The 14,546-nt window shown below is 36.2% G+C and overlaps 1 protein-coding gene across 4 annotated transcripts; it reads left to right on the forward strand.

Moving 5' to 3' along the window:
• The first annotated feature begins 2,898 nt into the window (after positions 1 to 2,898).
• chfr (checkpoint with forkhead and ring finger domains, E3 ubiquitin protein ligase) lies at positions 2,899 to 14,513 on the forward strand. 4 transcript variants are annotated; one of them, XM_030143009.1, is made up of 18 exons: positions 2,899 to 3,029; positions 3,610 to 3,731; positions 4,369 to 4,468; positions 4,731 to 4,840; positions 4,949 to 5,008; positions 5,086 to 5,277; positions 5,547 to 5,630; positions 6,325 to 6,499; positions 6,666 to 6,820; positions 7,272 to 7,434; positions 7,942 to 8,141; positions 8,262 to 8,378; positions 8,744 to 8,827; positions 9,526 to 9,596; positions 10,794 to 10,881; positions 10,962 to 11,069; positions 11,247 to 11,319; positions 12,500 to 14,513. In XM_030143009.1, exons 2-18 carry the CDS (start codon positions 3,623 to 3,625, stop codon positions 12,540 to 12,542), a joined length of 1,932 nt encoding a protein of 643 aa, XP_029998869.1. In that variant the 5' UTR covers positions 2,899 to 3,029; positions 3,610 to 3,622; the 3' UTR covers positions 12,543 to 14,513. The 4 variants fall into 4 exon arrangements, with proteins under 4 accessions (XP_029998869.1, XP_029998872.1, XP_029998870.1 ...); XM_030143012.1 differs by having other exon boundaries at positions 5,547 to 5,627; XM_030143010.1 differs by having other exon boundaries at positions 2,910 to 3,034.
• The last annotated feature ends 33 nt before the right edge of the window (positions 14,514 to 14,546 follow it).

The following is a 14,546-nucleotide window of genomic DNA, read 5'->3' on the forward strand; positions in this document are numbered from 1 at the left end:
AAACAGAGAAAACTGAGGAAAAAGATATTTTTTTCTGCAAAATATATCATTAGCTAAACATAAAGTAAGTGTTTCCATCTGCTGTAATTTATCAAACTCCATGGGTTTTACTGGTGAGTCAGTGTTGTAGAAGATGACAGTGTTTCCACGTTCACTACGGAGCCTCTGAACGCCCAAATGGGTCATATCTGATGACCATGAAAAGATGACAAACTGTATTTTACACCAATTATCTACATGTATTGATAGGATTAATGGATCAGCAGGTATTAAATATTTTATATCCATGAATGATTTTAGTTGCTGGTGGATTTTTGGGTCTTTATGGGTTAAAATCACTGAATTTTCTCCTTTATTATTGAACTGGCAGGGCACACTGATATTTTGTTTGTTCTGTTTAGTCCAGCAGGTGGCACACTTGACCAAATCAAAGCTCTAACTTGCAGCTTGATTGTTTGGTTTCTGCACAATAAAGTATTAAAACTATTATCATGTAAAGCCATTTGTTATGCAGCAGAGCCTTTTATTTGTTGTATGCTTCTGTTTTTCACATTACAGTTGAGAATGGTACATCAATACATGATTATATGTTGTTTTAATAAATGATTATATGTTGTTTTACTAAATATCCTAAACTAAAGTTGGTCGAATTATTGCTCTTATCTTTCGAGAATAAAATAGATTGGAGTAAAATTTTACTTATGAGAAAATGTTTTATCTTTTGTCACAAATGTACCCGGTGTATGATGTAAATATATATTACAAGAAACTGTACCTGTTGTGTGGGAATGAGTAATACTTAGGGTTTCATACTCCATACACTTAAAAAAAAAAAAAAAAAAGAAAAGAAAAGAAAAGAAAACCATATTGACAGATACCAGTGGACACATGTACAATGGCAGTAGAGCAGTAGATTGAGGTAAATAAATAAATAAATAGATAAATAAATAAATAAATAAATAAATAAATAATAATAATAATGTAGTTAGTTTATATTCTCTTTCCATCTTTTGACATTTCATAGTTTGTTGCCAATACATCTCAGAAGCAAATATTGTCTTTTTTTTTACTCTACGCTACATTTGTTTGCCAGCTTAAGTTACCTACTTTATTTCAGACTACCACTTTTCACAAATACTAGACAGAGAACTATTAGGGATTTACTATTAATTGTATCATTGTGTTCTACATGGACAGGACCATGTGTAGGTGATACTGTTATGTCAGGGAGAAGTGGGAAAGTCAGAGAGAATTAAATGACAGAGCCATTAGTAACAATACAGAAGATGAGGAAGAAGCATATTAGAGAAGAGAAAACAGCAAAGTGAAATTTATTTCCTTACAAAAAGTAAAGTAGAATTTATATCTATTGGTATATCAATCTAAAAAAACAAAAAAAGTCTAATTCTATTATCATTAATCATCATCATGAAATAAAAAATATATATATATTTGAAAGCACAATATAGATCCATACTTGCAGTGTTGTGCTTTTAGGGTCTGCAGGGTTTGTGATATTGAAGTGGAGGGGTCCACAGTGATGTTTTTTTCCGAAATCCGTGGAGGCACTGACATAAACTTTTATTAGAATTAAAGCCATTATCTCATTAATTCTCACAATTTCACATTTTGGCCCATAGCTATATCTTAGAAACTACTTTTTTCTTTTTTGGTAACTCAAAAAAAAAAAAAAAGGACTCTTATTTTGGAGTCGTGTTGTGTAGAAATGAGTAATTAGGGTTTTATACTCCATACACTTTAAAATAAAAAAAAAAAAGAAAAAGAAAAAAAAAAAAAAGAAAAAAAAAAAGAAAATCATATTGACAGATACCATTGGACACAAGTACAATAGCAGTAGAGCAGTAGATGAGGTGAAAATAATAATAATAATAATAATAATAATAATAATAATAATAATAATAATAATAATAATAATGTAGGTAGTTCATATTCTCTTTCCATATTTTGACATTTCGTAGTTTGTTGCCAATACATCTCAGAGGCAAATATTGTCTTTTTTACTCTGCACTACATTTGTTCGCCAGCTTAAGTTACTTATTTTATTTCAAATTACAGCTTTTCACAAATAATTGTATCATTGTGTTCTACATGGACAGTACCATGTGTAGGTGATACTGTTATGTCAGGGAGAAGTGTGAAAGTCAGAGAGAATTAAATGACAGAGCCATTAGTAGCAATTCAGAAGATGAGGAAGAAGTATATTAGAGAAAACAGCAAAGTGAAATTCACTTCCACCCAAAAAGTAAAGTAGAATTTATTTCTATTGGTATATTAGTCTAAAAAAAAAAAAAAAAAAATCAAATTCTATTACCATTAAAATGTATTAAAATATAAAAGATGCTTTGGACCTTTCTCATTAATCTTGCATGAAATTTAAAAAAAATATTTGAAAGCGCAATATAGATCCATACGTGCACAGTGTTGTATTTTTAGGGTCTGCATGGTTTGTGATATTGAAGCAGTGGGGTCCACAATGATGTTTTTTTTCCCCCCAAATCTGTGGAGGCACTGACATAAACTTTTATTAGAATTAAACCCATTATCTCATTAATTCTCACAATTTCACATTTTGACCCATAACTGTATCTTGGAAACTACTTTTTTCTTTTTTGGTGACTCAAAAAAAAAAAACAAAAACAAAAAAAAAACAGACTCTTATTTTGGAGGCATTTCACTTGTAGAACAGTGTTACTGTTAAGGTAAAGGTGGCTTTGAACGCACTCTGAAATGAAATGATGGAGGAAAAAGTCACAGAAGTAGATGTATTATTAATTGTGTGATAAATCATGTGTTCAGTCCTGTGTTTTCTGTGTTTTGCTGTGTTTTGTTATGTTTTGGTGTCAGGGTGATGCCAGGATGCTGCACCCAAAGGCCCCTCCTCCATCAGCTGATGACGGTAAATAATGTCAAAGCTGAGCCTGGCAGGAAGTGTGTGTTGTGTCTAGCTGGAACATGAGGAGAAGTCGTCTTTTACACGGTTATCGGAGCCAAAAACAAAGCCTTTGACGGTAAAGTAAACGGTTTACACGTTGACATATCTGTGTGAAAGTTTGTGCCGTTTGCTATGCTAGTCTGACTCTGTATTAGCGACACATTGTAGTTAGCCGCTAATGCTAGCAAACGCGTTAGCTAGTATTGTCCATGAACAAAGTTGGGGGGTTTCACGTTAGCTGTGATAAGAAGCAGTATGTCTATTGTGGGTAACATTTTGGAGGCAGGTAACATGAAATATTATGATTTACGACATAATATTGAGTTTTTCCAGCTTGTCACTAACCTAGCTAGCTTTAAAACATAGTAGCAACTAACCTGATAGCAAGAAAACTGAAAGAGAAACCATTTACACCTAAACGCAACCTTACAATATATGCCATAAAATATACATTTACAGAGTTTAAATAATTGTTTTAAACCTATAATATTCACAAGTATATTCTTTATTAACACTACAGAATTTAGTACTATTTATCAAACATATTCAACCCCTTAATTTAATGAAAATGGTCTGTTAAGGATCTAGCCATCTGTCTTGACATGTCCTGTTCCCCATGTTTGGTGTAAACCTTTACATCTTTACTTTCCCTTCAGAAAAAACACAGAGATGGACAGTCACAGAGCAGGTCGACCATGGGGGAAGCTTGTTAAAGTGGACTCTAATGAATCTGAAGTGCTGCTTTTCAACAGGGAATGCACAATTGGCAGAAAAAAAGGTAAGTTTGGACTTTAAAAACCTGACTAAACACACATATGTTCATCTCAGATGTTATGAAAACTTGGACATCTCTTATTATTTTTTTTATTAATGGTTTAAATATGAACAAAGCAAAACCCTGCCTGTAGTGTAGACATTGCTGTCAGTGTCTGGACAAACCTCCCCCTTTAAAACACAAAGCCTTCTTTAGTGCCCCAAACTTAGACAGCCCCTTGTGATGATAACAAAAGGAGCCCATTGAGAACATGCGTGCAGAATATTAAGTAGTTTTTTTGTTGTATGGGTTTTGCTTAAGAAAAGGTTAGGCCTATATTTCCCTGCTTTGTTGTTTAGAGCTTTTGCAGTCCACTTTTTTGCAATGCAAAGTGACTAGACTTAATTGGGTAGTTTATGTCCAAGCAGTAAATAGGATTAATGAATGTAGTGGTTGAACAGTTCCAGGTGAAGTTTGAGTTTTAATTGTCAATGTATGCATAAAAGAAAATATACATACCAATTAGAAATGCTGATAAGAAACTAGTATTAAAAAGTTTCTCAAAGCACATTTTTAAATGTGGAAAGAGTATAAAATGCATTGAAAAAAGATTGATTGCATTGAAAAATTTCTTCATTGTGGTGTTTTATTTTGTTGCTAGGATGTGATTTATCATTTCCTGCCAACAAGCTGGTCTCAGGGGAGCACTGTAAGATTGTGCAAGATGAAAGCTCAGGGTTGGTGTGGCTTGAAGACATGAGGTATGCTGCATATTCATTCATCTGATAACAGCAGTGAAAAATGGCATTTGTAGTTTTTTATTATTGTTTTTATTTTATTTTATGTTAGTATACTGTTATGATGGTGTAGTGATAGATTACACTCATCTGTATGGGGTTGTGGATAGAAATTAAATAGAGGGTGATCGGGTGGTAGGAGTTATTTATTTATTTATTACTTTTTAAGGTGACAGGCTCTTCTCTAAAAGCTAACGCATGAAACCTTTTGCATGTTTGTTTGCAGCACTAATGGCACTGTGATCAATATGTCCAAACTGGTCAAGAAGCAAACTCACATGCTACAAAATGGTGATGTCATCTACTTTGTATACAGGAAGAGTGAACCAGAACAAAGTGAGTTGTCATTTTTTAGTCTTTTTTTTTTCTTTTGCAATACAACAATATGTTCATATGAAATTATGCAAAGGACAACAGACAGCATTTTCTTTTCTTACCTTCCAGACATTGCCTACGTTTTCCACTCTATTAACTCAGAGCAAGTTGATTCACGTAGTAGTTATGGTAAGTGCACCCTAAAATGAACACAAGGATCAATATTGTACCCACTTGTAATCCTTAACCCATTTTCTGAATTTCAGACATATCAGCCCACATTCCTGTTCCTATCCCACCTTCTGACATGGTTCTCTCTGTGGAGCCTGTAATGCTCACAGCAGCTCCTCGGGATCTGACTCAGGAGGAACCTCAGCCCTCCACCTCCACCTCCCACTTCTGTGTCAGGAACCCAACCACATCTATGCCCACGGGAGCCACAGAATTTCATGCCTCTGGTAGTTTTGTTGTTGGTGATCTGTTGTGGTCAGGGGATAGACTTGTGACATTATTTTCAGCTTTGAATTAGCAGAGAATTGTTTATTTCCATATCTTTAGTCTGCTGAGCTTTTTGATTGGTGTAATGACAAATTTGGGAGTTGCATTAGAAGTCAGTTGTGCTGGCTCAGTGTAACTTTACTCTGCATTTATTTTCTTTATCCTTCATCCAGATTAGTATGTTAGAATAAACATGGTTAAAGTCCTGTTGTTTCCTCTGTTTTATCAGGCCAAGCTAAAGATGCTAAAGTGCCACAAGAAAACAAGGTGGAAAACCTAGAGCCAGAAAGCAAGAGAAGGAAAACTGAAGATGGTTTGTATATTTATTATGTTTTTTTTTTTTTTTCCCATGAAATGTATTTTGATGTTAACACTAGGTGTAACTCCTGCTTTGTTCTATACTTATGTTCCAAATTTGGAAACTTCCCTAAGGGCAGCCTGAGTGGTTTTTCAACCACCACAAAATAATAAAAAATCACTCAATGTATCACTGTATATTTTCATAGAATTTACACATTAGCCTCCTGTCTCTTTTTCTCACATTTTAAAAATTTATTTAGTGCTAGACAAATATTGTGACAGGGGTAATAATGAAAACAAACAAACAAACAGACCAAAAAAAAAAAGTTCATAAGCCATGGACATTGGGCAAAACAAAAATGGGTGCAAACAGAGGGCTATTTACAGGTGTGTTTGTGTGAGTCCTTACATATGTGTGATTATTTATGGTTATTTGTGCTAGTTCGGCATATTCAGGTGGAGATAGAAGAGGGAATGAAAGCAAAATTGGCAGTCTAGTAAGTACAAGGGTCAAAGGATGTGAGTATACAAGAGCGAGAAATCAGTAAAGGGTTTTAGATAATGGTATAGAAAGAAGCTTAAGGGAAAAGAATTAGATAGAAGGAAAGGAAAGGCAAAATCAATAATCCCAAATACAACAATAGTGACAGCCTTTTCTTTCTTTCTTGTTTTCTCAATTTGTAATGCAATACACATTTTATTTACAGATAAAGACTATGATTTGGGCTTGCCTCACACATCTCATGCAGAAGTGGCTGTACCAACTAAGGGAAACCTTGGGAGTGTTTTGCCTAAACCTCCTGCAGATAGGACAAAGACGGATAAGATGGAGGAGTCTCTGACTTGTATCATTTGCCAGGACCTGCTGCATGACTGCGTCAGGTAAGGCAGTGTTTTACTCATCAAAGATTTAATCAGGTTTTTTGTGCTTGAGCCCTGCCTTGTGGTCTTAGTAAAGAGTTTTGCATAAACACAGCGTACCCACCAAATATAAACAGTATTTTAATTAAATGTAATCGTGAGTCTTTTTTTTTTTTTTTTGGCGTAGCTTGCAGCCTTGCATGCACACCTTCTGTGCTGCCTGCTACTCAGGCTGGATGGAGCGTTCGTCTCTTTGCCCCACCTGTCGATGCCCTGTGGAGAGGATCCGTAAGAACCACATACTCAACAACCTGGTGGAAGCGTACCTCATCCAGCACCCAGGTATGCTTAGATCAGATCCTTGAATTATCATACATTTAAGCTGTATATGAAATCCCAGACACAGAAAACTAGAAAAGTACTGTAAATATAACCTGTATGCAGCAGTTTTTGTCAACAATACACAGATGAGACATTTATTTATCTACATTTATAATATTTCAGCAAGATTTACTCATTTTTCAAATGCATAGTAAGTCCTGAAGGGTCTACAGTCTACAGCATTATGTAGATACTGACACATTTATTTTATTTATTGTTTTTTTTAATAGGGACCATACATATTTATGAACATTGTTGTATAAAAAATACACCCATGTAAATATGCCAGAATTAGTAAAAATAACTACTTTTCATCCGCAGTCCCTAGGCAGGTGACAGAACAAGACATAAAACAGCCAACATTGATACATCATTCGTTCGCTATAATTGTGTTTGCCTTCGTGTCTCACAGAAAAGTGTCGCAGTGAAGAGGACTTGAAGAGCATGGACAGTCGTAACAAGATAACTCAGGACATGTTGCAGCCAAAAGTGGAGCGCTCTTTCTCTGATGAGGAAGGCAGTTCAGATTACCTCTTTGAGCTGTCTGACAATGACAGTGACTCATCAGACATTAGGTATGCTGTTGAATGTATGTGTGGTCTGCTGAAACTCTCAGTTCTTTTAAATCAGGGTTAAAGACTCATTTGTTTACAGCTGCCTTTACCTAGTGTAGTTTTTTAACTCACAATTTTAACTGTCCTGATTGGTTTAACATAAAATTCTTAATTTTAGTCAAGACTGTTTTTAGCTTTTGTTTTGTTCTAATGTAATTTTATGCCTTTGTAAAGCACTTTGAATGCCTTGTGTATGAATGGTACTATATAAATAAATTTTCCTTGCCTCTTAACAAAGTTATTTAGAAAGTGACCATTTTATACTAAATGAAAAAAGAAGCTACTTCAGTGTTTTGACATTAACATTCACAAGTTTGCAAAAAGTTGGCACCTAAATGTAGACACTTATAGTCTTCTTTGTTCGAACTATATCATAAAAGGCAAAGTGTTTATTTTGGAGGTCGACCTCTGTCTTGTGAACACTATGTGATTATTTTTGCATTGTGTGTTTTGTGTTGTTGCTTTCAGTCAGCCTCTAGTGATGTGCAGACAGTGTCCTGGCTACAAGAGGGATGTCAGTCAGATGCTTTTTCCCACTGGATCAAACTACTGGGTTCCTGGTCTGCCAGTCCCTCTACCGTCACCCCTCCCACCCAGACCGGCAGCGGAGGAAGGGTCTGCAAAACCTAGTGGGGAGCAGCCCTCTACATCTGCAGACATCCCCTCAGGTTGTTATTAAAATGCAGTTCCAAACAGGAGCTGAAACACATTTTAGAGCTGCAGTATTCAACTTGGACTCAACTCAAGCCCCGCTGTCTTCAAACTTTTCCCTCTGTTTCTGCCTGCAGCTGCTCAGGAATACTGCTGCCCGCCTCAAGGCTGCCACCTGATCTGTACCTGCTGCCTCCAGCCGATGCCAGACAGACGGACTGAGCTAAACAGCCAGGGGACTATTGCTCAGCAGTGTGAGTTTTCCTTGAACTTAATCGTTACGTTGCAATGGTTACAATTTGGCAGAAATCCATTCCTAAGCCGTTTCTTTAGTAATGCTAATGTGGGGAAACGGCTTCTTACTTCTTACTCGTTCCAGGAAGACGGGGCTTATCTCAGAGGCATCGGGGATAACATTTTTGTTCTTTTTAAACTCTTTTACAAATGATAAGCTGCAACATTAACATTCAAATGTATTCAAACAACTCAATACACCTACAGGGTTACAGAAACTCTGCAGCTACAGGATGTTAATATAAGGAATAAAAATGCAGGGTTAAGATGGACTATTAATACAGTTAATATTAGGCAGTCTGAGTGATGTGTTGTGTGTTGGCAGGTGTGCTTTGTCAGCGGCCCTTCTGTCACATGTACTGGGGCTGCCAGAGGATTGGCTGTCAAGGCTGCCTGGCCCGATTCAGTGGTATGTATCTGTATCAGCAAAACCACCTCAGGGGATCATCACAGTTTTACTTGTAGGAAGTTTGTACTGTAGAATTGAATTGTACTACTGGTATTAATGTAAAATTTAAGCTCCTCATGGTGGATTGTTAAAAGCAGGGGTGTCAAACATGCAACCCGTGGGCCATAACCAGCCCTCCAAAGGGTTCAGTCCGGCCCACAGGATGAATTTGCGAAGTGCAAAATTTATACAGAAGACACTGACAGTCAAGGGTGTCACTGAGACTTGAAATGTATTGATCATAAAGTTAAATGCTGTATTGTTCAGTTCCAGATGCCTGTTTACTAAACTGTGCCTTTGTAGATCCACTGTGATCTGTAAGTTGTAGTGCACATGTGTAAATGATAAACTGAGGCATAACATTGTTATTTTCTTAAGAAATTTCAGGTTGTTCATGGATTTTCACATTATTCACATTTTTTGTTTAAGGATACTTTGTAAATGTAAGCATTTTCATACTGTAAATTTTCGTTTTTTAAATTAAAACAAAGAGTAAAAATTTGTCATAATTTACTGGTCTGGCCCACCTTAGTTCAAATTCTTCTGTATGTGGCCCCTGAACTAAAATCAGTTTAATACCACTGCTTAACAGACATCTACTGAACCCTTTTTAATGCAGTTATGATTTTCTAAGGGAAATGCTTCAATTTTTCTTTCAGATCTCAATCTAACAGACAAGTGTCTAGATGGTGTGCTAAACAACAATAACTATGAATCAGAGATCCTTCAGGTAAGATGAATTTCAAGTCAAATATGTATCTGTAGATATATATATATATACATACATATATATATATATATATATATATATATATATATATATATATATATATATATATATATATATATATATATATATATATGTGTGTGTGTGTGTGTATATATATATATATATATATATAGAGAGAGAGAGAGAGAGAGAGAGAGATGTGTGTATATGTGTGTATATATATATATATATATATATATATATATATAGAGAGAGAGAGAGAGAGAGAGAGAGAGGAGAGAGAGAGAGAGAGAGAGAGAGAGAGAGAGAGAGAGAGATGTGTGTATATATGTGTGTATATATATATATATATATATATATATATATATATATATATATAGAGAGAGAGAGAGAGAGAGAGAGAGAGAGAGAGAGAGAGAGAGAGAGAGAGAGAGAGAGAGAGAGAGAGAGAGAGAGAGATGTGTGTGTATATATATATATATATATATATATACACACACACACACACACACACACACACACACACACACACAGGGTGGGGAAGCAAAATTTACAATATTTTGAGGCAGGGATTGAAAGACAGTGTATGACCAATTAGTTTATTGAAAGTCATGAGAATTTATTTGCCTCAAGAAAATTGACATGATAGAAAATGTTTTTATTCTATGTGTCCTCCTTCTTTCTCAATAACTGCCTTCACACGCTTCCTGAAACTTGCGCAAGTGTTCCTCAAATATTCGGGTGACAACTTCTCCCATTTTTCTTTAATAGTATCTTCCAGACTTTCTCGTACTAGTTTTGCTCATAGTCATTCTCTTCTTTACATTATAAACAGTCTTTATGGACACTCCAACTATTTTTGAAATCTCCTTTGGTGTGATGAGTGCATTCAGCAAATCACGCACTCTTTGACGTTTGCTTTCCTGATTACTCATATGGGCAAAAGTTTCTGAAAAGGTATGGATAATAGTGTTCGGTATGATTATGACATCAATATATGTTTGGTTTCAAAACAATTGACGTAGTGCCTGCTGAGAAAAAACAACTAAATGTTCATTGTAAATTTTGCTTCCCCACCCTGTATATATATATTAGAATGAACTACATGTTACTGCTCATTCTGGTGGCTGTGGTCAATAGCTGCTAAAATATCGTGCACACTATGGCATGCCTACATCTACTGTCTGTTTCCTCCAGAACTACCTGTCCATCAGAGGGAAGTCATGGAAAGATCTACTGCAGGAATCGCTTCAGGGCATAGAGCAGGGGCATTACTACCTGACAGGTGAGCCCTTATAGCAGATCCCCCATCCACTTAGATGAAAACAGTGGTAATATTCTGTCATTCTTGTCCTTGTCTGTCAGATTGTCGGATCTCTGCAAACACCATCCTGTGCTTCTGCTGTGGCCTGCGAGCATTCAAAGAACTGGCTTACAAATACAGACAGAACATCACTCCGTCTGAATTACCAGGTTAGACAATTATTTTTCCTAAATTACTTTTTGAAACAGTATTCAGTCTCTGTGTAGGGGGAGCACTGGGGACACACAGGTACAAAATAAATGACTTGCTGTTTAAGATCATATTGGTTTCCTGTACATTGCCGTTTTCAGTCAATAAAATAAAGCTCTTTGATATTCTTTCAACAGCCGCTGTAACATCTCGCCCTGACTGTTACTGGGGTTGCAACTGTCGTACGCAAGTGAAGGCTCATCACGCCATGTAAGTACTGTTGGACCAAAAAAACATAACATGTACTTTTAAAATATTCATAAAACCTATCTTCACCATAGTGATTTTAATTCTACTGGTAATAATAAACTAGTTTACTCATGTATGTTCTTATAAGATCATTGCATCACTTTCAAGTGCTGCAGATCATTGCTTATTATGTATCGGTCTGTTTGTTTTTTGGTAGCAACAGATTGTAATCTAAATAATCTTTTTTTTTAACCATAATTTGGACTGTGGAAGAAAAAATAATTTTCTAACTTTATGGGCAACAACGTATAATGAATAAATGTGTAAAATAGGTTCTTAGACACATTTTTTTAACTTGTTACAAATATCAAATCATTTTATTTGTTCATCAGGTTGATTGTATTGGTGTCATGCTGCGTTCCAGGCAACCTGTGTTTTTCTAACCTTCTATGAGTGAAAATGCACTGGGATGACAGTCAAACCCATGACTTCCCACCTGTGAACTCGTACTAGTTCGATGTACTCCCAGTTCTGTGCTCTGACGTCACATAGCCTGTGAAACAACAATTGCGGCCCCCATGGATGCGGTGTTTATGTAAATTGTTTATTAAAAGAAGGTATTGCTCAAACGTTATTTATCCGCAAATGTTCTGCATAATCAGTAGCTACTCTAGCATTAGCTAGTTTTCAGTCCATTGAGTGCAAGAATAAATTAATACCAAACATGTATCCAAATATACAAGTAACATAACATAAAAAGTATAACAGCTGCTCTTGGCTTGTGCACCATTTTTCCTCCTCTGTTTCCCTCAAATTAGCAAAGAGCAAGCACCGCTGGTGATAGAAATGATTGTAAATGAGCATATGCCCCGTACGGTCCGCCATGCTGGTACCACGATTCTTTGCCCCCCGGCAGTTTGATGTGACTTGCCTGGAATGCTAAAAAGTCGTGAGTTGTGACTTGAAGTTGTGACTTCCGGGCTCAAAAACCTGCCTGGAACGCAGCATTGTTCATCCAGCCTGTATGACATGATAAACTGGGTGTGCTTGCTGTTGAGGTACTTTGCCACTAGATGGGGCCATTGCATAAACTTAGTGCTGTAGTACCATGTCTGGGCAAGTTCCCTCACTTCAACTCATCTGTTTGGTTTTGCACTTTTACATACAACTTGCAATTGATGTGACTCTTTTTCCATTCCAGGAAATTTAACCACATATGTGAACAGACACGTTTCAAGAGCTGAAGGAGCAGAGCGGGTTGTGTCTTCATCTGCAAACTGTTGACACCTGAACATCTCTTGCATTAGAGATACAGAGTTGTTGAGTGTGGTTATGTCCATTGGATTTAACTGCCTTCCAGATGATATGCAATAACCTCATGCAGAAATTACAATCAGAATCCATTTACAATACTGACCGGTGTTTTGCTAGACACGGGGTGGTGTGAGATAACTCTATGCAGACTTATGTTAAAAGTGTAACATTTAGGTTTAATTCAGGCTTGAGCTGCTCTGTTTCGGTTGTTTCAACTGGTAAAGTAACACCAGTCAACTTTTAAGAGTCTATCTCATAAATGTATCCAGTCACAGGTAATCAACCACTATTTCTTAGAGTGATTTATTTGTGTGGATTGTGAAGTAGTTATAATATGTCTTGTTTTTCCTCTCAAATTAAGAGCGAGTGAGTCAATCTGTATGGATTAAGGCCATATACAGTTATGTATGCTTACAAATAGTATGTGTTAGATTATACTTTCCTTCCGCCTTGTTAATAGAGGCTTAAAAGAGCTGATGTATATTGCAGCTCGTTCTTACAGTCTTACAATATGACGAGTTTGTGTCAGCGCCTTCCTACAACAACCAAATCAGATTTGTTGAGTTCTTGAATAATAAGAGTAGTGTTATCGTAATAGCAATACTCACGATAAACAAGCTGCTTCCAATATATCTTTTTTTTTTTTTTTTTTTTTTAATATTTTGAGCTACAAAGGTACTCCACCTCCAGAGTAATTTAATCAAATACTCCATCTTGCAACATATGAGTAAAAATTATGCATTTCTTTCCAAATGTGCTGGGTTTGTCCTCGGCCCGTGCCCAACCCATTCACCAAGTTTCCTGAAAATCTGTACACTAGTTTTTGTGTAATACTGCTGACAGACAGATAAACTCACAGGAATAAGTATAGATGTGTCACCTCTTAAAGATTTCTCTCGTTTTGCCAGGGCATTACTTTGTTCCCAGGCAAGGGCAAAAAGCCATGTCAAAGCCCCTCATACATACTGTGGTAGATTGGTAATCCCATGTGATGTTTGCATAGGATTTCATTTCTGTGGGAAGGGGATCAATGTGTTGTAACGCTGTCAGAGGGCACAGGGGCCTCTGTTGTATGCTTTGCTCTGGATAATCATCTCCAAGGTGATTAAAGTAGCGTAAAGGGGACACTTTTCTCAGAAACTAGTAGTAAGGTCTTAGCTGTGACGGAAAGCACAGCGATTCTGTGTAAACTCTAAAGAGAGGGAATAGTACATTGCACTCCGAGCATCCAGTATTGGCTGCTGAAGTTGATAGATTGATAAATGAATAGATCGCCCTGATTAAGTTTTTCATACGTAGTGATTTGCAGGCCACGCTTACAGATCAATAGTTGAAGTAATTTGCCAATACACATAGCAGTATGTTCTTGTCATGAATTGACATCTATGCTTAGCATTCTCAATAATTTTTTGTAAATTTTGCAATTATTTTTGACTTATGTTTAGTTTATTTGTTCATAAATACTATTCTCAGAAATACTATTTAATAGGTGTATTTAGATTTAGAATTAAAATGATTATTATACGTCTTCTCTGGTTCCTCAGGTACACGAAGCTGCTGTTTTGATTGAATCACAGGTTAGAGAAGTGCTGTTAAAGCCTGTAAAAGCGGTCACTGAACAGTCATACCGAATCTGATCAAGTCTTTTATCTTTATGACTATCATCACCCAAGTGTCAATAAGTCCGCCTCCCCATCACGCAACCATGCACGACTGACAAATCATTTTTCAGCCTTGTTAAAATGCTCAAATACTAGTTTTGAGAGGCCTTATATACCTACATGTATATGGCAAATATGCAAATTGATAAAAAGTCTTAGTATTGTGTTGTAGAATCACTATGTTTAGGGTGCAGAAAATACTGATGAGTCATGTAATGATGGGAAGAAAATGCAAAAAAACCTTTATTTTTAATGCACGTATATCATTTGGTT

This window comes from Sphaeramia orbicularis, chromosome 9 (genome assembly GCF_902148855.1).
Source record: "Sphaeramia orbicularis chromosome 9, fSphaOr1.1, whole genome shotgun sequence".
NCBI lineage: Eukaryota > Metazoa > Chordata > Actinopteri > Kurtiformes > Apogonidae > Sphaeramia > Sphaeramia orbicularis.

Bases quoted from the DNA above. Each gene is read 5' to 3' on its own strand.
- chfr (XM_030143009.1), top strand. From the start codon at position 3,623: ATGGACAGTCACAGAGCAGGTCGACCATGGGGGAAGCTTGTTAAAGTG. The intron at 3,732-4,368 runs GTAAGTTTGGAC...TTTTGTTGCTAG, and splicing joins CACAATTGGCAGAAAAAAAG to GATGTGATTTATCATTTCCT. The intron at 7,435-7,941 runs GTATGCTGTTGA...TGTTGCTTTCAG, and splicing joins AGTGACTCATCAGACATTAG to TCAGCCTCTAGTGATGTGCA.